The 25268-nt window shown below is 41.5% G+C and overlaps 4 protein-coding genes across 6 annotated transcripts; 3 read left to right on the top strand and 1 right to left on the bottom strand.

Moving 5' to 3' along the window:
• Positions 1-752: 752 nt before the first annotated feature.
• LOC131881455 (cytochrome P450 4c3-like) lies at positions 753-2704 on the top strand. Of its 2 annotated transcripts, none has more exons than XM_059228315.1 (2): positions 753-2263; positions 2369-2704. In XM_059228315.1, the coding sequence occupies exons 1-2, from the start codon at positions 987-989 to the stop codon at positions 2664-2666; spliced, it is 1575 nt and encodes a 524-aa protein (XP_059084298.1). In that variant the 5' UTR covers positions 753-986; the 3' UTR covers positions 2667-2704. The 2 variants fall into 2 exon arrangements, with proteins under 2 accessions (XP_059084298.1, XP_059084296.1); XM_059228313.1 differs by having other exon boundaries at positions 908-2263; positions 2372-2704.
• A 1030-nt stretch (positions 2705-3734) lies between these two features.
• LOC131881452 (uncharacterized) lies at positions 3735-13622 on the bottom strand. Of its 2 annotated transcripts, none has more exons than XM_059228310.1 (5): positions 7780-13622; positions 6518-7715; positions 6304-6426; positions 5824-5943; positions 3735-4143 (listed from the first exon to the last, which is right to left on the bottom strand). In XM_059228310.1, the coding sequence occupies exons 1-5, from the start codon at positions 10561-10563 to the stop codon at positions 3995-3997; spliced, it is 4374 nt and encodes a 1457-aa protein (XP_059084293.1). In that variant the 5' UTR covers positions 10564-13622; the 3' UTR covers positions 3735-3994. The 2 variants fall into 2 exon arrangements, with proteins under 2 accessions (XP_059084293.1, XP_059084292.1); XM_059228309.1 differs by having other exon boundaries at positions 6304-6441; positions 7780-13620.
• Positions 4204-5969, top strand: LOC131881457 (retinol dehydrogenase 12-like). Its single transcript, XM_059228317.1, has 2 exons — positions 4204-4296; positions 4656-5969. The coding sequence occupies exon 2, from the start codon at positions 4771-4773 to the stop codon at positions 5779-5781; it is 1011 nt and encodes a 336-aa protein (XP_059084300.1). The 5' UTR covers positions 4204-4296; positions 4656-4770; the 3' UTR covers positions 5782-5969.
• Positions 13623-14818: 1196 nt separating the features above from the next.
• Positions 14819-23899, top strand: LOC131881456 (threonine synthase-like 2). The gene is made up of 7 exons (XM_059228316.1): positions 14819-14999; positions 15064-15417; positions 18051-18203; positions 19791-20012; positions 20109-20402; positions 23378-23501; positions 23569-23899. Exons 1-7 carry the CDS (start codon positions 14936-14938, stop codon positions 23804-23806), a joined length of 1449 nt encoding a protein of 482 aa, XP_059084299.1. The 5' UTR covers positions 14819-14935; the 3' UTR covers positions 23807-23899.
• Positions 23900-25268: the final 1369 nt, after the last annotated feature.

Raw genomic sequence — 25268 nt, 5'->3', positions numbered from 1 at the left:
TGAGTGGATATGCTTAAAACAAGGATATGAACATTGACAGTTGTGCTCTTGGGGTATTTGATTTTGGACTCGGAATCAACCTGGAATGTTAATTGAGTTTTGGGGACCTAAAAACGCTGGAACACATAGGCACATGTCATCCAAGGACTTCGATGGCCACCTTTGACATTGACAAAGTCAAAATACTGTAGAGCATTTTTGTTCCGGTGCTTATGCGATTGGCTTACACAAGCTTACTGATCTTGATTCAAAATCATACCACCGAAGAGTTTCGCACTTTCCCACTCAAATGAATCAGAAGCTTAGTTCAGTATCTGACTATCTGTGACTCTCAAGTCTCAAAAGTTATCGCAACTTGATCGTTGGTCAATTCTTTCGATTCTTTCGATTCCTACCGTGCTACCGTCTTTATTGAGAACGATTCTCGACGAGTTTTCGTTTCCTACTGAATCACTTGGCGCTCAAGGCCTTTCTCTTAGTGAATGCATTCATTCAATCTATCCATCTGGCATTCGAAATCTTCCCACTCATTCTTTGCCATTTGATTGAATTTGACCAAAATTGGATGAAACAAATCTCGATCACACTACATTCTAGGTAGAATTGGCTCATGTCCTCTGGGTATAAGCCGTATAAACCCATATGTCAATAAGTACGTCCGCTATATATTCCGGAATGGAATTGAAGAAAATTCAGGCCTTTCCTGAATTGGTAGTCGCGCTAGATTTGCTTCTCATTTAGCTCTCTATACACAAAAAAGCAAGAAAATTGAAGTAAAACACGTCCAATTAAGATTATCATACTACTTAGGTCAATGCGTGTATTTTTCGGTCATATTTACAAATGATAAGAAATTGCCACCGACTGCCCTGCTTTCATTACAAACTACGTCTATAAATCCCTTCAGTCAGGTTTCGGCTCAGTCATCTATTCACGTCTTTTTATGTAGGGAGGTGTGGGAAAAAACTGCCAATTATTCCGAAACAATGCTCATCCTGTCGCTTTTGGTTTTGGCCATCACAGGTGTCACAATTCAAGTGCTGCTCCATTATTTGAAGCTCTTGTTGTACACTCGACGCTTTCCGAAAGCTGGCCTCATTTACCCACTCATAGGAAATGCCAATAAACTCTACGACGTGCCACCCGAAGAAATTCTCCCCGTTATCTTGAAACTTGCCATGAAAACCGACTTGCGGAAAATGGCTGCTGCGTTAGGAACAAAGTCCATCATGATGGTATTCCACCCGGAAACCACGGAGGCCATTTTGAGTAGCAACCTTCATATCGGTAAGAGCGTCGAGTACGATCCCTTGAATGATTGGCTGGGAGGTGGGTTACTTCTCTCGAAAGGGGCTAAGTGGAAGAGTCGACGAAAGATGCTGACACCAGCCTTTCACTTTCGGATCTTGGAAGATGCCATGATCACCTTTAACAAATACGCGAATAATCTGACCCAAAGCTTGCTCGCCGATGGGGATTGCGGACGTGCCTCACTCGACATTTTCCCATTTATGGCCAAGTGCACCCTTGATATCATCCTCGAATCGGCCATGGGCACGGGCTGGTTTATCCAGAGCCAAAAGAGTATGGATTACCCGCAAGTGGTGAACGCCATGCTGCGACTTATTCAACACCGACAACGGTCGCCTTGGCTGATGCCGGATATATTATTCAATTTGAGCCCGTGGAAACGTAAGAGTGACGAGTATCTGAGTGTTTTGCACGGATTCAGCCGCTCTGTAATTGAGCAAAGACGAAACGAAATGAAAAACTCCAAGTCAAATGATTTAGGCAAACGCACCGCCTTTCTGGATTTATTACTCCAGGCCCGCACCTCTGAGGGCCAGGAATTAAGCAACTCGGACATTCAGGAAGAAGTGGATACGTTTATGTTCGAAGGTCATGACACCACAGCATGCGCCCTCTCCTGGACGATTCTTTTACTGGCCAACCATCCCGAGGAGCAAGACAGACTCTATGAGGAGCAGATTGATATTTTTGGCCAAGAAAATATAGATGGTCTGATAGAAAACCATCACTTGAATCAAATGAAACACCTGGAATATTGCATCAAGGAAGCTCTGCGATTGTATCCAAGTGTGCCTGTCTACGGCCGAACATTGGAAAGTGACGTTAAACTAGATGGCGAAATCGTACCCAAAGGCACTGATTTTCTGGTCATTTCATACCTGTTGCACCGTAACCCCCTGATTTGGGACCGACCTAATGACTTTCTCCCTCGCCGTTTCTCTTCTGATTTCAGGTAATGGCTAAACGACTACTAACGACATATGTTATGCTAGCCAAAGGCTTTCTTGGGATTTTGTTCCATCCATAAAAATCGTGATATTTCCTATACCCTTTTCAGCAGTGGTAGTTCCTCCACTACCACTACCACCACGAATAAAAACAACAGCAACAACAACAACAACAACATTGAACCGAAATCACTTCATCGAAGCCCATATGCTTACGTTCCGTTTTCTGCCGGGCCAAGAAACTGTATTGGACAACGATTTGCTATGATGGAAGAAAAAGCCATTTTGTCCACTTTGGTCCGTAAAATCAAATTTGTTGCCATTGATCGAGTGGAAGACGTGAAACCTGTCATTGAAATTGTCACCCGGCCTCATCGAGGCATTCATGTACAATGTGTCCCAAGGTAACAACAGATTGTACCGAATACACTTGACGCCATAAAGCACCCACCCTTACAATTTTCTGGGAGTCTCACATGTTACGTCTAATCCGAACACAATCCTCGAGTGAATTGGTTGTCAGAGTTGCGCAACTAGGATCCAGTCTTTTTGCAGTACGTAACTTCCGTTAAACTGATTGGCTAGGCTAATTTCAGGTTAAAGACAAAAAAAAGACAAAAAGCCATACTTAACCCTAGGGACCTTTGACGAATCCATCCCTAATGCGTTAGGTCCCCCTGACATCACTGCCAATTCAAAGGGTTGGTCCCCTGATCCATCCATAACGGTGTTTTCAGACTCGGCAGACAAATGTTTTTCGGATATTGTGCTCAATGATGTACCTGTACGTATAATTCAATGCAATTTCATAAATTTTACCATTTTCTAACCTTGAATTTTATCAAAATATACAGAGGCGCTTTTTGAAACCAAAACACCGAGAAGAACAAGTTTGATTTATGCAAAGTTCATAAAGAGCACACTGTACGTATACTTTAGAGCATATCATCAATTATTATTAATTCCCCTTTTGTACCACCACTTTTGCTTCGGGTTTTAGGCATATTTGTCCAAAAATGAAAGTATTTTTGATCTGATTGTTTTTGTTTTGCATTGCTTTGAAGCGTGAAGTGAAAATCATGAGTAAGGAACCAAGTATTCAACCCTCTTTAGATTTAGGACAATTCGCTAGGAAACCAAGACAAAAGTCGAAGCTAAAAGTGATGGCCAAGGACCTGCAGTTAGCATTGATGAATGAAGAAATCACAACTAACTTTGCTTTTACAAAATATTTGTGAAATGAAATGTCCTCTGTTTCGTGATAAACGATGCTACAGGAACGAATTTCTGGAACAAGTGCACGTAAAATGACCCAAAAATGCAAATCGTTCCTGGTAGTCAGGGCTCCTGGGCTGGATTCGTCTGGCTCCTACTGCGGCTTAGACTCTGTATACTTCAAAAGCTTTTGGAAATTTCTGACAAAACAGGCTCATCCAACTTCTTGTAACCCTCGCTGTACAGTGTATTTGCACTTCGTTCTCAAATAAATCATGTGTTTCATATATTAATCGCCACATCTCCACAATCGTCATCAAACGCAAATACAGAAAGGTTTACCTCAGAATACACCTCGGAAAGATATCATGTAAGTTGCATTAACAATGATTAGAGGATTCACAATAGAAAAATGGCGCCTCGAGGTAAAGTAAGAAGACAGTTTTCCTGAAATCCATCCCCACTACCATCTAGCGACGGAATAGCAAACAAAATGAATTGATGTTTCGACAGTTGACCTTTTAACAAGGGATTTGTCTGAACTCTATCTTCCAATCTTTATGTTGGTCCCGCTGGAGCCCAACTGAAGCCGGACCGTTCGATAAAGTTGATTTGGGGAGGAGGGTCACAAAGTTCGGATTGAATGATCCAGGATTTAGTGCAACGTCATCTGCAAATGAGAAGGTTTGGTTTTGAGAGGTTTGGTGTGTGTGTGTGTGTTCACAAATTGTGTCGTTATGTTCTTGAGGGTATGTGGGCTACGTAACAGTTCGATCAGTATACGTCAAGAATTGTTGATGTACATACATACAGCTGGAGTCGTGTAATCGAAATTTAAACAATTTCACTTAACTTTTTTTTTTATTCTGAGCCAAGCAGAAGAGAGGAAGCGGAATAGGCATTCCTTCGAAAAAAAACTTGCAAGGGATTTGTAACTAGATATCAAGGGTTGAATGAAAAAGAGAAGAAAAAAAATCGCTCGTTGATTTCAACGAATCCATTCTACAATTCACTACTACTTTGAGATGTCGTTATACAGTGCTCAAATTAATCGTTTTAGGCTGGAGACAGTTGAACTATGCACATAACCTCTTATCTCAAGAGCCAAGAGTTCGTACTGAAGAACACCGCATGTTCTTGTCCTGTCTTATGCAAAAGTCAATGAGATTATGTTCATTTCAGGCACTCAGTGATACCAGGGAACTTGGAGCGCGCAGTCTTACCCGAAGTCTCACTGACTGACTGACTGACTGACTGATTGATCATCAATCATTCCGTTCACTGGATTCGCACCAACATGCAGATCCTACTCCCTATTGTTGTGGGCATTTTCGCCTACTTTGGCCTGAAATGGTTCTTGCAAGGGCCAATCTTTAGGTCTTCCAAGAAATTAGAGGGACAAACTGTGGTTGTGACGGGTGCCAATACTGGCATTGGATTGGAGACGGCCAAAGATCTCTATGGTCGTGGAGCACGTGTAATCTGCTTGTGCCGAAATGTGACCAAGGGACAGAAGGCGATCGATTCGATTAAACAAGACTCAAGCTCGAATCCACAAACGGGGGAGATATTACTCCGTGTCATGGATCTTTCGTCCATGGACTCCATCCGGGCAGCTGCCGAGAAGTTGCTCCAAGAAGAATCCCGCCTGGATATTCTGATCCTCAACGCAGGAGTAATGATGTCCCCGAGGACACCGAAAACGGCTGATGGATTCGACATGCAAATGGGAACGAACCATTTGGGACATTTCCTGTTCACACGTCTCCTCATCGGCTTGCTCAAGAAAACGGCTCAAGACCACCAGCAAAATGTCCGCGTCGTGACCGTGGCTAGCTCAGCCCATATGTTTGCCGATGGACCTATTCGACTACATGACTTGAATTGGGACAATGAAGAAGATTTTAGCCCAGGGCAAGCCTATTTTCAGTCCAAGTTGGCCAATATTTTATTTAGCCGTGAACTTGGTAAACGCTTGGCCGGAACCGGGATCACCACATATTCCCTCCATCCGGGTGTAATAGCCACTGAATTGAACCGACATGCTTCAGAGAGCTCCAATATCGTAGCCTTTCTCTTCCACTTCATCTTCTACACAGTTTTCGGAGGAATGATCAAGACCCCCGTCCATGGGGCACAAACGACATTATATTGCAGCCTTGAGGAGTCACTTAAAGATGTGACAGGCAAGTATTACAGTGATTGCAAGGAGTTCACGCCCACCAAATACGCAATGGATAATGAGCATGCTCAAGAACTGTGGGAACTGAGTGAACAACTAACAAAAACTCATAACCTGCCACTCTAGTTCTAGTGTTAAAAAGATCAACTACCTAGAAACGAAACTTACGCAAAGAGGTAATCCCAGGCGAATAACAGAATGGCACAGAATTGATTTCGATCGGTGGTCCACGGCAAGTGGCTGAACCAAAAGCCAAATTGGTCATTCTGAAATCGATCCTACACATTCCTGAAATAAAAATATACAACATTTCATTTCATATTCATTATATTTTCGTAAGCCTTTAAACTGATGCCGGACTTGGCTAGGAACAGAATAAAGGTCTAAATATAAGGCTACCTAGTCTTCTGGAGCCAAGTTGGCACAAAGACTAATTTGCTACGGCAATTAAAGCCATATGTAATAATACAAAACATATTTTTCCCCAAAAGGGTCTAGCTTGAGGTTCAAAGGGGCTTTCTCTATTTCTGATTTGATGGTCACCATGAAGGGTTATGGTTTCTTTGACGTGACAGAAATTGATTTCAAAAATACCAGCACTCATTTATGGTGCCAAAATGACTTAAAGCATAACAAAAAAGCTTTTACCTAGACGTGGGACGATTCGTTCTGTGCAGCCTTTTGAAAATCCATTCAGTGTTCCTTCAATGGCTTCAACATCTGTGATGCAAGATGAAGATTCAATTACATTTGGTAATTGCAAGGACGGCTCTGTAAGCAGAGAATCTATGAGGAAAAAAATAAGTTATTGAAGAAACTTGATGCCTTAAATTTCTTAAACTTATTCAAAAACAGAGCCTACTTCGTGGGATAACCTCAGATTGGCATGAAACCTGCCTTCCTGCGATTTGGAAACCCCGACAAGTGCCTCTTGAATCTGATTTGAATGGAATCTTCCACGAGTTTTGCCGAAGCGATAAGACGACTTCTTTGCCCGATTGTTGACCACAGACCCTTGTTCCATCCAGCTCCAAGTAATCTTCCACACAACCAAGCGATTCCTCTACGATAAAGTCGATCAAACTCAAATGTAGAAAACATGAGTTTGGAGCAGGAATGACCTCAAAGTAGCAATCTACAAGGTTTTGATAGTCCTTTGGGTAGCCTGGCGATTGCAAGATGAATTCGTTTTCTTGGGTCGTGGTTCCGCAGTTTACTATCGGCTTTGATGGTACCTCAAATCCTGGACCAACGTTATTCGAGGTACCAGGTATTATTGGTACATCGTAACTGGTCAGCACTTCATTTTGAAGTTTTGTGCCAATATCTTTTTCTACTAATTGAGAGCGATTGAACGGAGGTCGAGCTGTCGGAAGGGATGGATTGGTGTACGAGGGATTAGACTCGTGGCTTGGGAAGTGATTGGATCCACCAGGGGAGAGGGCCGGTCCTGATGGTGTATCAAAAGGAGGTCGAGCTGTGGGGAGGGGTAAAACATTGTCTGGCTGATAATTGGGTTTGCCTTGATGCTGATTTGATATCCCAGGAGAAGAATTTGGTCCCTGCGGCGATAAATTATTACTTGACCCTAGAGACATTCCATAGTCTGAACCAAATGGTGGACTTTGTGGTGCCCCATAGCTAGAGCCCAAAGGTGGACCTTTGGGAATTCCATATCCCGATCCAACAGGAGGACCTTGTGGCACACCATAATTGGAGCCGATGGGCCGCCCTTGCGGTGCTCCATACCCAGATCCAAGAGGTGGCTCATGAGGTACTCCATATCCACTTGAAGGTCGTTTGTTCTTTTTGTGCTTTTGAAAAAATCTTGGTTTTCGTAATTTTGATAAGACGTTGTGAATGAGCTTGCGTTTGGAGTTCAAGATCTTCGTGAAAGGAAACAAAAGCTTTGGTTTTCTTTTCCCATGTGGTCGGTGAGGTCGATGATACGTTGGCCTCCCATAATGAGATGGAGGAGCTCCGTACGAACCGGATGGAGGACTGATGTACGAGGATTGGTTAGGCACAAATGTTGCTCCGTCTGATACCTCGTACAAATCCTAAATTTGGACAACGATCTAGTAAGTGAAGATATCATGCTTTCACAAAAAAAGTGGTTCTTACATTTGGATGATTGCTGTCTGAAGTTGATCCTGGAGGAGACGGCTCGTAAGGTGTAAATGGGGGTCTACCCATTGGAATGCTGGGATTGAATGGTGGTCGACCTGTAGGGTTTGCAGGCTTATAAAGACTTCCTCCAGTCGAAGGCCTGGGATTGAATGGTGGTCGACCTGTAGGATTTCTTGGCTCATAAGGACTTCCTCCAATCGAAGAACTGGGATTGAACGGGGGAGACCCAGAAGAGGAATGGGAATAGAAAGGCGGTCGTCCAGTTGGATTGGCAGGCTCAAGTACAGAACCATCAGAAGGTCTTGCGACAGGAAAACTAGGATTGAATGGAGGTCTGACACTTGGAGTACCAAAATTGAATGGAGGCCTTTCACTTGGAGTAATGGGATTAAACGGAGGTCTACCATTTGGAACATTGGTATTGACTTCTGGATTGAAATGAGGCCTAGCAGTGGGCAGCACTTCGTTCCAACCCTCCTCAGGTGCAAATGGTTCGGAAGGTTGAAGATGATGAAATTGAATTGGTAGGAGTCCGCCATATTCCGCCGAAATAGGAATTATCCCATTGCTAATGTCGTCGACAGGAGCACGAATAGGTATTGGGTGTGCCGAGTTTTCCAGGGACCCAATGAGTTGCGGAGTCCCCAATTCATCGGAAGAGGACATTAGAACCACAGATTGAGGAGATCCATAAGAGTTGCCAATTTCCTGGATAGTGTCCGGTAGATTGGGAACGGGGGTAATATATGATGGCCTTGACGTGCTGGATGAGATTAATGGTTGTTCCTCACATGATATCTGACTAAGCTCAATATCAAAGCCAAAGTCTCTTCCAAAGTTATCTGAAGAGAACTTCAAAATGGCCTGTGGTCCTTGTTGAGGGTACAAAACCGAGCCAACTTGGCGTCCACAAATTTTGTTTCCATTAATCAAGAGATGATCTTTGAAACAATCATGCGATTTTTCTAGCGAAAAATTGAGATAATTCACTTTTAGGAAACAAATGTCAGACCTAGTAAATTGCACTCTATATTCACAAGTCTCTTCATTTAGGTACCGTCTTGGATAATGAGGTGACGTTATTCTTATAGGGTTGTTCACCACAAACGTACGCGAGCAAAAGGTAGGTTTTCCAGTGGCAAAAGTCGGTCTTGCCCCCCCAGGAGGGAACGTTGGAGTAATCTGAACCACTGGAGGTCGGTAGGAGGGAATGGGGGGAAAATATCCCGGGTTTGGGTTGGGTTTGGGCGTAGTAAAGTATGGGTGCTCAGTGGAGGAGAAACTCGGTCTTGATGACGTGAAGAATGGATTTTGAGTCGTTCCAAAGGATGGCGGTAAAGTTGGGAAAGTGGTAAAAAATGGGTTCGGTGTTGTGGTTGAGACAAACGGTGGCCTATTGGTTGACGAGGCGGTTGAGGTTGAGAAGTTAGGACGAGATGTGCTAAAGTCAGGTCTGGCACTTGAGGTATCATCGTTATTGAATGATGGAGTTGTTCTTGCAGGAGATTCTGAGGACGGTGGAATCGGGTCGTCACATTGGATCTGCTTCACAAAAATTGAATAACCAAGATCATTGTTCCTCTCGTTCGAGTGGAATAGAAATCGTTTGGTTCCTTCAATCTCCAGCAAGCGAATTCCGGTGAAAACCCCACAATACCTGCGTGGTTGCCTTAAATCATTGTCGTCAGAAATTTCTAGGTAGTCGTTGGCACATTCGTCACTCACTGCAGACGGTTCCAACCTAAATTCGTCAAACCGCAATTCCAGAAAGCAGATATTAGCGTCCGAAGCAAAAACCGTGATCGAGCAATCCGTCGAAGCAGGATATTGGTTGGGGTATTTGGGGGACTGAATTATGAACTCTTCCAGATTGTAAATCTCATTACATCCTTGCTCTTGTCGGAGGCTCGTAACTTCGGAGGTGGATGCATCTGCTTGGGCCAACATTAGCTTTGTGTCTTCAGGCTGAGCACAATTGATTTGCCGGACAGTAATGTTATACTCAATTGATTCGGACGAATCATTACTTGTGTTAGCATTATCCTCTGAAATGATTTGAATTTCAATTGGTCCATCCCCAAAGCGAATTTCCTCGTATTTGCCTGTCAAGTTGCCACATTTCCTTTGTCCATCGCCGATTTGGATACCGGATGTGGTACACAATTCGCCGCTTCTTGCCGAAGAGATGAAGTGGTGGAACTCAAGGCTCAGCCGGCAAATTGAGGGAAGAGATGGAATCACCTCAAATGTGCAATTGGTATCCTGGCCTTCAAAAGATGCTAGATTGAAGCTCGTCAAGGAATAACTCGCTCGACAAGGCCGATTTCCCCCCGTGAGGTTGTCATCAAAGGTGAGCTTTTCCAAGCGTAGTTTGGCCAATTGATCAATGGTGCGAGCTTCCACTATGCCGATAACGTCTTCATCAACTTCCACCAAATCATTGTTGAAGTCATCGTAATCATTGTCTTCAATGGCAAAGTCCGGGACTAGGATATCAAAATCAATAGGTTCGAGACTAGGATTAGACAAGACCTTTTGGGGCTGGGGCTTTTGGTACAAGGGTTGATCGTCTTGGTACTCAGTGACAAGTTTGAGTTGCTCCGTCACGGACTGGGATGTTTCCGAGACCGATGATGGGTCTTGCCGAACTTGACGCCTTTGAAGGTTCTGAAGAAACTCTTCCCATTCTGATGGATTGGTAAACAGTTGGGCATGGGAAAGAGCGAATGAGATCCCAAGTCCTAAGAACACAATGCGAAGGAGGTGTGAACCCTTCATTCTCCTTGATAAAACTGATTTTTAGAGTAACCCAAGATCCCTAGAATTACTTTTATCAAGAAATGCAAATGAGTAATGTCAATACAACCAAATGGTTCAACTCACCACTGTACAAGAAGGGAAGGTCGAACCACCCACCTGGTGAAGAAAGGAAGAAAAAAGAACAAGAGGGCGAAGACGAAGGCGAGGAAAAGGACCGAGGACAGAGTTTCCGGTTGGAGTTTCCACCTTTGGTAGGAAATCCCCGATTTGGCTCAAGATAATTCGTCATTGTTTGCAACCAAACACCTCTCCACCCCACCTTTCCGCTTAATGCAGAAGGATCGAGCAAGCTCATTCAGAGTTACAATCACACCGAATAAGAAACCTATCCGTTTTCAATGACATGCATACATAAATCACATTAAGGAATGACGAGGGCAAGACCCATTTGAACTTTGTATTTGGCAATCGAACTTGGATACTACTACACTTTTGAGGAGCTCTCGTGCATATTACAATAATGATTCGCCAAATTTGATCAAAACAAAAGGCGGCGGATTCTTTGGCGTGAGCACAACGTGTCGATGTGATCATCTTCCAGAGTGAGTTTCAGCATAATAGAGTGAGCTTTTACTGCACTACAGGTAATGTTCTTTTTATGAAATGTGTTTATTGCGACATTTTTGGACATCATTAGAACACAATTATTCTTTTACTGATTTTGGTGATTTGGAGCTGGATATTGACGCTTGGGGAGCTTTGTCATCTAGAGTTGGTTGGGTGAGACCTGGGATCGAACCCATGAAGGCGAGTTTGGCAAGCCCAGTTTGACGGGCTAATCAACCGAGCCATTCCATCTCCCTCTATCATATATTCACATATATGCATGTAGCGACTCATTCCACATAACAAAGAAAGCAAGTAGGTGTACGAGTCAATCAAATTGATAACCATTGTTCTTGGGCGATTCATGGATTTCAATATTCAACAACTCAACTTGGGTCCAATTGACAATTGACCATCTTCCTCATTGATACATGAATCCCTTGGCAATTTTCGAGTCAAAGTACTGCCGATATGGAATGTTATAGTACCCACATTTCATCATGTTCTTTATTGGCTAGACAAATAGTACATTCCATGGAAAAGTGCCCTTGTGCCATTATGTGGTCCGTGGGCGTGAGCTGGCCTTGAATTGTGTGAAGGTGTGACTAACGCTTTCAATTTAAGACAAAAGTTCAGATCCGGCGGGCTTTGTCCATGCTGTCAAATTAACTTGAACTCTAGGTAAGCCCAAGTCATCCACTGGATGTTGACATATCTGTTCAATGCTATTAACATGCAACACACCCGAGAAACAAATCCTCACTTGGATCTGGGTAGATCTTTAGAACCACTGTCAATCACAAAATCCAGCTCAACTGCGAGCATTGACCAAGAAGCTGTGATACGTACAAACGGTGTATTTCATTCCATGGTGTTTCATACAAGGTATCATGTTAACAATTGTCCAAACTATACTTCATAATCTGACACTTCAAACATTTGAGCACCGATCAATGGTCTTATGAGCACTACCGATATCTACCCCCATGGTGTGGGTTGGGCGGAGGAAGAGGTGGAAGGCTACTCATTGGGGGTGGCCCAGCTTGGAAGTAAACTGCTGCTGCTGCCGGTGGAGGAGCCATATTTTGATTGTAGGGATGCGCATATTGTTGCATCGGTACAGTTGGGTACATTCCGTAGGGATTACTTCCATACATCATCCCAGGATCATATCCCACAGGTCCTAGACGTATGAATAACTCAAGGACGACCACCCAAAAATAGAGTAATAATGAAGCCACGGCCAGTAAAAGGACACTGCTCAAGATGATAACGAGCCAGTCAGGCTCACTAAAAGCACCGAGTGGAATGACTATTCGAAGCACGGCGGCCAAGCCAAGGCCAACAATAGCTATCATGACATAGATCAGCCAAGGGAGGAGGAACCATCGGGAGGATCGAAATGCAGCCACGAGTAAGAAGATATCACAAAATATTCCGATTGAGCAAAACGGTCCAATGGCGAACAAGTATTGGGGCAGGAACAGCGTGCACAAGACAATCAGGATGATTTTGGCGAAGATGTATAGAACGCCCAAGACTTTGACACCGAGGACATGTTCAAAGCAAAAGCAGCAAGTATTCACGCGACAGCACATGGCGACAATACCGGTTCATGGAGCTAAATTATCATCTCAAACTAGTCGGAACGATGTCGTCGATATCAAACTAGTCTTGGAACACCGAAAAGCAGCACAACAGTAATACCCCTGGCTGACTGCCTTGGTCATTCACATTTTTCTTGCAATCTTTTCCTGTGTGATTCTTGATCACTCGCCACATGAGAAGATGCCCAGCAGTCAGTCAGTGTTGGTGGTTTCTTCGCGGGAGACGTACATGGCATGGACGGCGATTCCACTAGATATGATGGTAGATAGGCCGCAAAGCATAGGTACTCCTCACTCACATACTCACGCTTTCCTTCGTCCGTCCATTCGTCCTGTTTCTCCCTCCTTCATACCTACGCCTCTCTTACCGCCCTGGGATTCGACCCGTCTGGTTGATGCCAATCCAGCCGGGAAATCTTGTGTTTTGGCAGACACCCATCAGCGCAAGAGGTTCAATGAGAAATCAAGGTTTGTCCATGGCTTCTTCATAACTGGGCAGTACATCCCTATCCCTCCCGATAGAGATTTCTGACTTCTCGGTGGTGGTTTCTTTAGGAAGGGAGCTCCTCAAGACTGACTACAAACATGCCACCATCCCACCAAGGCTTCTCGAATAGAGCATGCATGGATGGCCAGATGAGACGTAACCACTGATTGAAACTGCATCTCGGCTGAAACTCGAGGGGAGCTATCCGGGTCCAGACAGTACCAGGAATCCAAGCAAGACCTGCCACCGGTCATGTAAACTTCAACTCACACGCCTAATCCCACATACTCGATACATTCACAGTTACAGTATGTCTAAAGCAGGCCAAAGAGCATCGCAGGCCTGGTGTTGCCGGAGAAATTGAAGTACATTCTTGGGGCCACATGTACTAAATACATTAGAGTAATACCACACTGGAATTTTAGCAGGCGTCCTCCAACGACCTGTCGGCGAAAGAACGCGACTGTTCAACTATTATTCATCAAGCTAGTCTTGAGATTATCTTAACACGGGTCTGGCAGTTACTAGCTTTGGAACCTGGCTGACGTGAGAACATGGAGTACGACTATTTCCCAAAAATAATAGATTGTCAAATATGAGCAATGAGCATTATTTCAGATTTTAATTGAAATATGCCAATTTTCCGTTAAAGTACCCACCTAAAAGAGCAGATTCAAGTCTTCAACCATAGCGTTGTAATAAAAATGATTCGTAATGCTATCGATTAAAGTCAAATGCACATACTTTGATGATTTTGGCAAGCCTATTATCCCAAAAAATTCACGCATTTTAGCTCAAAAAGTTTCATAGTTTGGTCAGATCCAAGACTTTAGTAGTTTCCTATTTTCAAGTATCATTTAGTGATGGATGTTGGTGCTGATTGTTTTTTATATTACACTTGAAAAATCACAGGGACTTGCCTAATGAAATACAGGTATTACCGGCCTTGTTCGAGCAGACGACCATTTCTCCTCTTTAGTTGCCCAGACTAATGACATACGATTTTTGAGCATTCACTCGTAAAATACTTCAAAATGTATTTGTCGCCTTTTGAGGCGCAGAATGACTTCACAGCTGGCCGTAGCAAAAAAAAACCGACTCATTACTAAGACATTTCCATACTACAACTACATACCTGCCGCCATTGAGACTTTTAAGTAAGTTGCCTGATTACTTAACATCCTATTTTGTGGGGCCAATTGTACGTATAAGCTTTAGTATTCCTTGTTAAGGGATTCAAACCAGTTTCCTCTGCGTAAGTTCGTTTAACAACGAAAGAAAATGCTGTTCTTTTTCATCTTATTGCATTGAACCCAGCTCTTTATTCACAAACACAAATGACAACTAATTCCAAGCTAGAAACATTTTTTTGTCATATTGGTTGCTGGTTTCAAATTATTGTTCAAAATTACAATTGACTTCATATACCATTTTCTGCACTTCTCTTACCTTCGTCGTACTTGGAACGTTTCAATGCTGGACATTGTATCTTGTCCTTGTTTGGTCCACACTCGACTTCCTCTTTTTTCAAGATGAAAGACAGCGCTCTCTAGGGAGAGCAGAACATATTTACAGCTGATCTGCACAATCGCATTTAAAAAACTGGATTCAGACGAAGTGATTCAAATGAAAAGGACGTAGAAGCCATCAGTTTGACATCCGTCTCACTTGGGTGATATCCGACATTATCATGAAGTATTGCAGTACTCGGGGAGGGGAAACTGGCCTTACATTTGAGGATGTCCTATTCTCAGGTATAGACTCAATCGCCAACAATAATACATAGTCATCTACAATAGTATTACTTTCGATCAACAGGATATGCCAAGGACGGTGGCTTGTATTTACCGGAGGAGATTCCCGTTTTGACAGGTCCCGACTTGACTTATTTTTCTCAATTAAGTTACACCGACTTGGTGATTCAAGTTCTGTCCCGTTTCATCGATTCCGAAGAAATACCTGAGCCAGAACTCGCAAGGCTTGTGCGACAAGCTCACGCAACCTTTGAAACTCCGGATGTGGTCCAATTGAAATATTTAACAGAACAACTCACAGTGGCCGAACTATTTCATGGAACAACGCTTACCTTCAAGGACTTGGCGCTAAGTGTCGTGGGAAGGCTCTGTGACTTCTTTCTCGAAAAGCGCAGAGAAAACCTCATAGTGGTAGTAGGTAAACAAGGAACACCATAGCTAAGACAATATTGCATTGACACTGGAACAAGCAGAAGCTTCCCACCTTCCATTGAGCTCAAGGTTGTTGCAACACAAAGGATGAGAGCGTAACATTTTGCCAACATGTCTCGATTTCGCTGATCTTGGGTCAATTTCGAAATTGTCTTAAGTTTTTATGATACACCATTTGTTACCCTCTTGAGACCTGGAAAGGGCTCAATTGTATAGAGATGCTTGGAAAAAGCTACAATTTTTATTTTTGAAACAACTGAAGGTCGTATCTGATATCCAAAAAAGACAACACGAAGGTAAAGATTCCACCGGATCCAGCTATTGCGAGGCAGGATTCATTCATTTGTATTACAGATACTTGGCTTCGGCCAAGGGTTTTGAATTAAGAGCTAACCAAGGCTTGCTTTAACCATCTTCGTTGCGATAGAATATTCCCCGATGATTTCATTTTTCTGCATGGGGGTGTATGCCTATGTGTTAGTAATGATGTACGCTTAAGACTTGTAAAGGTTTAAGCAATCCAACTGAGCAGTCTGGGAGGTAGGGAAAACTAGGGAGGAATCTTCTCCCCATGTGTTATAGGTTAGACTCCGGGTGCCGGAAGATGGTTTGTATTGCTGGGAATCCCATTCCAGAGGTCTTAGAGGAAGACCGCAAAAAAGTAAGCCCCAATATTTTTTTCAAATTAGTAAAAATTCGAAAAAGTTAGTAAAAGTGAAGAAAAGTTTACAACGAAAAAAAGTTTCCATGTATAGGTCCAAACAGAAAAAGGGGTGGTTTAATCCCTTATCTGATTATGCTGCATGGAAGAAAAAAAATCCCCAAAAAGGCGAAAAAATAAGAAGGCAACAGACAACGTCCAAACGGTTAAAAGTCACAAAATCGAAAATGTGAAGAACGTTGCAAAAATGGCTGAAAAAAACATGAAAATTGGAAATTTGGCTCAAAATTATTTTGATGATTTTAGTTTTTGGGAAAGTTTGCTCCACTCTAGCAATCCCTGAATGTGTTCCGAAAGGTAGGACGCAAGCTAAAAATAAAAAAGACCGGGGATTGAAGCCACAACACAGACTCTCAGACTGCTTGGCTACACTAGCTTCTTTTGCTGATCTTTCTTTGCAAGTTGAATGAAATTTGATTTAAAAACAAATTTCTAAATCTCTAGGTTAAACAGACCAAACGTCAGTTTGTTGTTAAACGAGTTAGTACATTTCAATTCAAGTTAATAACATTATAATGCCATATTTGCCCAATTGAACAACTATCTAGACTAGTAGACTGATTTCTAACTTGCCTAAGAATTTCAATGGAATTATTTCGAAAAGTAATTTTCTCGAAATTTTGCTCATTTTGGAGAATAACTTTGAAACAGTTTTGTCCATCTATTTTCATCCACCCATTTTCAGCGCTGAGTGTCTTTCTGTAGGATAAATGAATATAAAAAAATGGAAATGTCTGCTAGGATTGCTCAAAGTTTCCTCAGTTGCAAGACAGAAACGAAAAATGAAATGTCACTCTGGAGCGTGAAAAAAGGAATGAGTAACGAGTAATACTTTGAAAATTTAATTCGTTACTATAGCACCTTTTTAAAATATATTGGAATCACAGTTCCTTTTATGAAAAAGGAACAAATTACTGTAATTTTGTTACTTGTAATTTCGTTACTACTGCACTTGCAATACATAGATAAAAGGAAAATTATATAATATCTTCCAGCACTGGGATTTGAACCTGCCATCCCTAGGAAGCAGTTTTTTGCCATGTCCATGCTGTGTCCTAGACTGATCAGTATTTTGCACATCCTTAATAGTTCGTGAAAAAGATAAATCTCAGTTCATTAACAGAAAACCAATAATGTCAGAGCGTAGCAAATGTATTGTAGAACAGCTTTGTTAAGAAAATTAATTTCTCAAGTGTCTTGAAAGTAATATTAGGTCAATTCTTCCAAAACCAACCATCCACCTCATGACCATTAATCACAAAAGCATGTCAAGATGTGCCTAATCTTTATAGGAGTTCATTACTCAAACAAAATTAAGTTCCAACATTTCAAATAGGTAGAGTATCTTAAAAAACTGCAATGATAAAAGAGCTTATAAGATGGATGGAATACATAAGCAGGTGGTTGGTAATATGTCTGCAATACCTACGTGTTCCTTTTTTCAAAATTATTTCTAAAAACTCAGGTAGTAAAATTTCACATTCCTCCCCAAAATCGACCAGAATTCTTGAAAATTACCATGAAGTTTCACAAATATTGGTATTTTTTTGCTCAAATTGCATAGTGAACTGCAGAAATATGTCAAATTTTGCTGTTCAAATTGCAAAAGTTGTAGATGCAATAAATCTGCAAAATAATCTCGGATCTGCAATTTTCTTGCAAAATGTGCACAAAATGCAAGATGCAAGTTTTGGCCGGCCCTAGTAATAATGAGTTGACATCGTCCTGCTTTCAGCGAGAACTGGACTGGACCGCACATGAAATATCTCATACGTATCTTTCAATTAACATAATGTCATTGGTTTTCGTTCGCATTTTTCTTGAGTGATGCTTTCATCCAATGATAATACAATATCTTATTTGAATGGAGTGTATCCAGTTACTATTTCACTTTTCAGCCACGTCCGGAGACACTGGAAGCGCCGCTATTGAATCCGTTCAAAATCTCAGTTGGGTCGATATCATCGTATTACTACCAAAAGGGCGGTGCACGCCTATCCAAGAGCTGCAAATGACCACCGTTATCAAAGATAACGTACATGTGTTTGCAGGTATCGTAACCCTGGTTTAGTCAGTACCCTGTATTTAAAGAGTACGACAGTGAGTTCAGCGGCTCATTGCGGTTGAATTTTGAACCTTCAATTCTGTTCCAAAACAATGAGTTTACATGGGTCCCAGATCCAAACCAAACACATCTTTGTAAATTTTTGTGCCTTGTGGGGTATTTCTAAGGCTTAAGTTACTCGTCAATCATTATATATTGCAATCACAGCAACAACAGTTTCAAATTATGCATTTTTCGGTAGAAAACATAAAAAGGAGCTCCTAAAGTGGTGTTTAAAACGTTCAAAGTACCTTTAAGGGTGCCTGAAGGGTAACTAAAGCCATATATAACTCGTAGAATCACAGCTTTTTATTCAAATGTGTTTGGTTTGGATCTGGGACCCATATGAACGCATTGTTTTGGAACCGAATTGAAAGTTCAAAATTCAACCGCTGAACTCACTATCGTAATCTCTAAATACAGCGCCCTATTGGTTTACTATTGACTCCTTTAAGTAGCAACTCAAAACAGTAGAGGTGCTTAACAAAATAAGACACTATGCGCAATATTTAAAAAAACTCTTCTAAAGTTTCACAAATTCTTTTGTAAAATTAGAAAATTCTAACGTAGGCAAATTAAGTCCAAAAATCGCTTTTATCAGCTTACACGTATTTTTTTAAGCATGTTAATGAGCATAATTTCGACAGTGTATTAAATTGAAATGCTACACATGGACCATTCCTTCAATGAATTGGAACTCCTATCTTATTGAGCCTCAAAAGTACAAGTGACATACCAAAATTTGATCGTGACATCACATTCCTTTCTTGCTTCAATATCCCAATAAATAAGATTTTTTTCTGTCACCCAATTGCAACTTTTCATTCATTAAGAAACGTGCTTCATATTGTTGGATTGTTCCTACTTAATTTGTCAGAATGGGTTCTTTTTAGTGGTGGGATCAAATAAATTTTCAAAATCAAAGTTGCCGAAAAACATGGAATGTGAGGCAATGACAGATTACATAGCAACGTAAAATGTTAAGTCTGATTTAAAAGCAACCCTGGTAGGACGAAGGAAAAATCAGGGTTACTTTTTGAGGCTAATTAACGGGTTTCAGACAATCCACCAATTCCACCTGATTCCACCAGTGATGCCATATGGCATTGAGAATGTAAATTAGCAGCTCTAGTTGAAACCTCGCGTGATTATCACTTTGGTCCTCATCAGTAGTTCTTTTAATTTTCTCCAAACGTTGAAATGAAAGGATGTTAATATTAACACGTACTGATTCCTGTATTGTGTACTCCAATGAACACTAATGGTAAGTCCAGTCCAATCAGGCTGTCTAAAAATAACCACCCTCTTTGATTCCGCATTACACAAGGCTTCAAAATTTTTACGCAATTTCACATTACACACGTTTCCAAGACTAGTTTCTCAAGAAAATATCTGGATTCCTTGGCACTTTTCGTTGAACAACTGCTTTTAAATTTTTACCTACATTATGTATTATTAGTTGTTCTGGACCATTAGAAGGACATGCTCTCGAAGTATGTAATTTATCATCTCTTTTATTGATCGTGTCCCGAAGGAGATGGCAGCTCGGATGACTTGGATGTACCCATCAAGAGTGTGTTTCAAAACTCTGCCTATGTGAAGAAACATCATCTCTGTTCCATCAATTCGATCAACGTGGCTCGGATTCTCTTACAAACTGTGCACTACCTATATTGTTATTTTCAACTACGGAAGGACCCGTGTGACCAGCCAATGCAATTCATTGTTCCAACTGGAGCATGTGGAAATATCACTGGTAAGAAATTGATCCTCAAATTAATGTATTTGCTGTTTCTCCATTCGCTAATCGAGACACGTTGACTATCAAAGGACTTACCATTATTCTTCCCAGGAGGCTATATTGCAAGCCAAATGGGCATTCCCTTGCAACTCATTCCAGTTACGAATGAAAACGACATTGTTGCCAGGACATTGACATCTGGAGACTTCTCCATATCTGAAGAGGTCAAGCAATCTTGGGCTTGCGCCATCGACATTCAATGTCCTTACAATCTGGAGAGACTGTTCTACCTTGCTGCAAACAGAAATACCCAAACAATTCGCCATATAATGGACGCCTTTGAGAACGAGTACCAAACTCAAATTCAGGACGAAATCCTATCTGAGTTACAAAAAGTGATCCCAGGTTCGTTTAAACTAATGAATATTCATTTACCTTCGCAAGAAAGTGTAGTTCCAGACTTTGAAACAAGACAACGTTTAGATATATATAGCAAGTTGGGTAAGGTTGGAACTCGGAGTTGACCTTTTTATAATAAAAAGTCGAAAAAAAATAGTTTTAATATTCGTCACAACAGAGTGTTCAAAAAAGTTCCAGAGTGATCGTTCAAAGATTTGTTTCCGTTCCCGTTCCCGTACCCGTACACCCTCAAAGTCAACCAAATTTGCAAATGCAATCAATGTCAAGAATGGAGAAAAAGGACCATAAAAATCTGTAACCAATGACACCATCAAGCGACCCTTGGAGTTACAACCCCTGATGGGATCAAAAAGATGATCAAGAGAAGTTGCAGCAACGGGTTATTAATTCATAGTTTTAATGGCGTAAGCCAGCGGCCTATCGAAAACCCTATAGAAACACTTAAAATGTGATCCTAATTTTTCTTTTGTCAAACCAGGGTTGCCTGGTTGCTCGAATCTGACTTTTTCCTTCATGTTGCGATCTACTGAGGCCTTTATTCCCTAACTTTCCTGTCAACCCTAGTTTTGAAAATTTGTTTTACCCCGTAAAAAGATCACCAAAACTGGCACAAAATGAGGGGGGATATAAACCACAGGAGTAGGAGTAGTCGTGGTTGAATTCAATGTGGAATGATTTTCAAATATTTCGATGATTTCGTTGTCTTCTTACCGCCAGGGGCAACAAGAGTGTAATGGGTCATTTGGGCACTCTGAGACGGTTCGGACTAGTTTGGACCGTTGCCCATTTTTTTGCTTTTTAGCAATAACACTGCCTGAATCATGAATGTTAGGTTTGAATCAAAACATGGGCGCCTAGTTGTACATTTCATAAAAAAATCGATCAACTACCTGATAAATGTATGTGCTTCAAATATCTTAATTTCGTTAAATCTGTAAACATGATTACGGCGCCATTAAACTGCTTTTGTCCCTAAGCTGTAAGAAAACAATGAAATCATAGAAACTCTTCAAAACCTTTCCTTAGTGCTTCATCTTTTGAATACGGGATAGGCGAGGTTAAACTCTTGATATGAAAGGTTGGCATGTGCCTGATTCCTAAGACTCTTGCAAATAGTTTCGTGAGACAGGAGATGACTATATCCAAGAAGTTCTTCAGACAGAGTAGAGCCGTCCTTGCTGTATCATTTAAAGACCAACTTTTGGTTGAACTGATTTTTTTTCGAAATACTTTGTCGACGGATTTTTTTTTATTCTCCCGGTTTTGGCTGGCCAATCTAGGCCATACTTGGTCTTAGACTTTAGACTTTCGCTTGCATTGCATCGGTCCCCTATTGCTTGGAAAACCTTACTTGTAACTCCAAGGGTCATGGTAGTACATGGTTGTGTCATCAACACACTGGTAGCTTGGCTACAGGATTTGCTCTTCCATTATCCTGCATTGGTTGCATTGTAATTTTGGTTGATCTTTTCGAGCGGGACATTTGAGTTCAAAGACATATTTTGAAACTGGGTTTTTGGTTGTATGTTTAACAGGGTGCCAAATTTCATTTAAAAAGTCAAATTCATTTTTAGCAATAGGGTATGTCAAGTGAAGGAAATTCAAGGAAAAATGTGGTCCGGCGCCCTGATTTTGGGCATTTTTGGGAGGGAGAATTGAAACAAACATCACATTTAACTCACACCGTCCGCGCATTGAATTTTCAACAATCGAGTTATCTTGAGTGAGCTGTGTTACAAAAATGAACATATTTGGTGTAATTCGGTAAACGCACTATCAACTTGGCTCAATACCACAATGCTATTTGCTTAGACAAGCGTGTAAAATGGAATAAATTCCCAATTCAATGCATGCACAGTGCGGCTTGGCTGGGCATGTTATGTTGTCCTTAATTTTTCTCTATGGAATAACGTCAGTTGTTCATGAACGCGTTCACTTAGCAAGCTTTATGTGTATTCGCGTATTGTCAAATGAATTTTTCGACTCCTGACTTAGTGCTCTTTCTATTGAATCCACTCTTTAGTATTCATTGTCTAGGTTTGAAATAAAGCTAGTTTATGTACCTAAAAATTCGATTCCCACAAGTGGCACCAAGGGAGTGAGAAATAGAATCAAGAGAAATGTAATTTAAATTCTATAACAGTATTCAAAATATCTGAACTCAAATACCCAGATAAGTTATATTTGAAAAGGGCATGTTTGAGACCTCATATATTTTCCTGAAATCTTCATTGATTGTTCACTTGGCTTAACTGGCATTTTGAGCTATTCTATTAAGAAGCATGACAAAGAAAAAATATTTATGTTTGTGATATTATAAAGCTAAATCAATTGGTGAGTTAATATAAAATATATATTAGAGCTAAAGCGGACGAAAACAGGATCATTAATTCCAAATTAACTGTGTATATAAATCGCATGCTAATATAAATTTAAGCGCTTGCTAAGTGTGATCCTGATTTCCATTTTCCACAAAATAGGTTTTCGAAAATGATTGGTTATTTAACATTTCTAGTCTGAGCTTAAATCACATCAATCAACAAAATCAAAGCTGTCCCTAATGGTTTTGCGAACTAAAAAAAACGCCATGCTGTGCTTGAGGCTTTTCTTCGACAGACTTTTTAACCATTGTGATAATGAATACATAAGTATTGACGGGGACTTCAAGGCAAGCAAGCTCTGGCAAGTTCGTTTGTTATTTGGTACCAGTGCCAGTGATGCAAATTTGAGGCTTCAACACGTTTTTGAGAGGCTGACCCTTCTTTCAAGGTACCATGAGCATGGGGAAACCAAGCTTCAATAAAACTACAGTTTACAGTAGAGCGCCAAATTTGCATTACTGGCACTGGCAGGCAAGTTGAGATAATGAAGAGAGTCCTCGCCTATACGAGATATTGACAACATGAGTAGAGTGTTCAACAAATGCTATTGAATTTGCTTTTACTTGATCTTCTACATAGAGAGTATTTCTGTGACCAATCCGGATATTTTGATGGCCATGGGCGAGTGTTTCAGGACCAAAGGCTACACCATTTGCCCTCACACGGCAGTTGGATATAAATACGCGTGTGACACCAGAAAAAGGTATTGGGACATGACTGGATTAGTTAAAGGTTGTGCAACGACTTAATGTCTCATGTTTTGCTTGCAGCGGAAAGGTGAAACCGCTTCAGGTCATCCTTTCGACGGCCTCGCCTTTGAAGTTTCCCGAAGCCTTGGAACAAGCCGGCCTCAAGAAAATAGAATCCAAAAAAATTGATGAGCTTTTTCAAAAGCCAACGAGATTCACCCGTATGGACAGAAGGCAGGATTGGGAGAGCATACTAAAGGACAAAATTGAGGAAATCAGCGCTCAATGGGCCAAGCGATTACTTGCAAGAGATATCTAAGACCTCTAGATCTGGTCTTAAATCACGTATACATGAGTTAACATCTTTTCAAGCTAGTTAAAATAAACACATACTTCGTCTCTTCATAATGCATCATCATCTTTTGATCATCATTATTTATGGCAAAATCGTCAGTTTGGAGCAAGCAATAACATCATCCTGGTTGCTTTACGATCCTTTCTCGTGAGCTTTGCTTAGTATTTATACATAAATTTTGGGATAGTCCCAACTCCATAGAGATGGTCCATTGCCATGATCACCGCCGTGTTCCTCATTATCGTCATGATGATGATGGTGGTGGTGATGATGATGATGGAATCTTCGAGGACGCCAGCCAACGTGCTGATCGCCCTGCCCAACAGCCATCAAGCACTAGCCCAACCTGGTCCAGTCTCTTTGTCAGCTAGGCAGGCCATGGTGGGTTGAAGGAATGAACCCAACAGCCATGATGTCGGCATGTTCGTCGTCAAGATCAAAGATACCGACAAAGTTGGGTGTGAGTCGGCTTCTTTGAAGTCCTGCCATTATGTAAACAAGCGGCCACTTTGAAGTGAATTCGACCAAGGCAAAAGCGAACGAAAAGAATCACAGGAGAGAGAGAACGAAAGAAAGAAAGAGAAAGAGAGAGGGAGAGGAACTACTCGGTTCTGCTCAAAACGATGAGAACATCAGTAACCAGCATTAAGACTGGAGTAGGGGGACTCCTCGGTGGTGGTAGTTTTAGGCGCTCGATTTGTCTGATGTGGAGCTCTGAAGCACCAACGTGGATGGGAAGATTGGATGTAAAAGAAGAGGTGGTAGTAAGTAGCTGCGAGGGTCACTCTAGGAAAAATCAGTCTTGACGTCGATAGATTTAGTATTTATAAGGGAAAACATCAATATCTAGTAGCAACTAGCTACTAGTACTTAATCCAAAAGTCCGAATAAAGCAGACGACGAAATTGTTGTTGATGTTGATCTTCTTCTTCTTGCTGTTAGTCGAACTTTTCTTCCCATTAGGACCCTGCTTGCCATGATGTGCATTGCAACGTCATGGCACTTGATTTTGCTCCTAGAATCTGATAAAACTCGAGGTGGAACAAAAAGTGTATCGTTACCATTGTGCGAAGTCGATGACAAAACTTGTAATGCTCAAGATATATTGTATTTTTTGCTGGTTGGCTCTATTTGAGTGTGCTTAACGACGGGTCAGATGAAAGGGTCTAACTTGGCCCGACTTAGGCCGAGCATTGTCTTCTCATGGAGATGTCTAATTGGAACGTTTTCGTCGGTTCTCTCGCCTCTTTGAGGTGCCAACTCTGAGATTATCCAGGCTAGAAACAGATAGATCTGAGTGACCAAATGGGGAACAGGGAATTTGGGGAGGGAGCTTGGAGGGAGGGGGACTTAATCTTTTGGATCAGATGGTCTGCGTGGGTCTATTGTTGTGGTGGTGATGGTGGTGATAGTAGTGTTCCTCTTC

The sequence above is a fragment of the Tigriopus californicus genome, chromosome 5 (assembly GCF_007210705.1).
Source record: "Tigriopus californicus strain San Diego chromosome 5, Tcal_SD_v2.1, whole genome shotgun sequence".
NCBI classification, from domain to species: Eukaryota; Metazoa; Arthropoda; class Copepoda; order Harpacticoida; family Harpacticidae; genus Tigriopus; species Tigriopus californicus.
This window is presented reverse-complemented; position numbering and strand designations above follow the sequence as displayed.

Coding starts and splice junctions, on each gene's coding strand:
- LOC131881455 (XM_059228315.1), top strand. CDS start 987: ATGCTCATCCTGTCGCTTTTGGTTTTGGCCATCACAGGTGTCACAATT. Junction 2,264..2,368: donor CGTTTCTCTTCTGATTTCAG/GTAATGGCTAAA, acceptor TACCCTTTTCAG/CAGTGGTAGTTCCTCCACTA.
- LOC131881457 (XM_059228317.1), top strand. CDS start 4,771: ATGCAGATCCTACTCCCTATTGTTGTGGGCATTTTCGCCTACTTTGGC.
- LOC131881452 (XM_059228309.1), bottom strand. CDS start 10,563: ATGAAGGGTTCACACCTCCTTCGCATTGTGTTCTTAGGACTTGGGATC. Junction 6,442..6,517: donor ATCTGAGGTTATCCCACGAA/GTAGGCTCTGTT, acceptor TTTTCCTCATAG/ATTCTCTGCTTACAGAGCCG. Junction 5,944..6,303: donor ACGAATCGTCCCACGTCTAG/GTAAAAGCTTTT, acceptor TTTTTATTTCAG/GAATGTGTAGGATCGATTTC.
- LOC131881456 (XM_059228316.1), top strand. CDS start 14,936: ATGAAGTATTGCAGTACTCGGGGAGGGGAAACTGGCCTTACATTTGAG. Junction 15,000..15,063: donor TGAGGATGTCCTATTCTCAG/GTATAGACTCAA, acceptor TTCGATCAACAG/GATATGCCAAGGACGGTGGC. Junction 18,204..19,790: donor TAACGTACATGTGTTTGCAG/GTATCGTAACCC, acceptor CGTGTCCCGAAG/GAGATGGCAGCTCGGATGAC.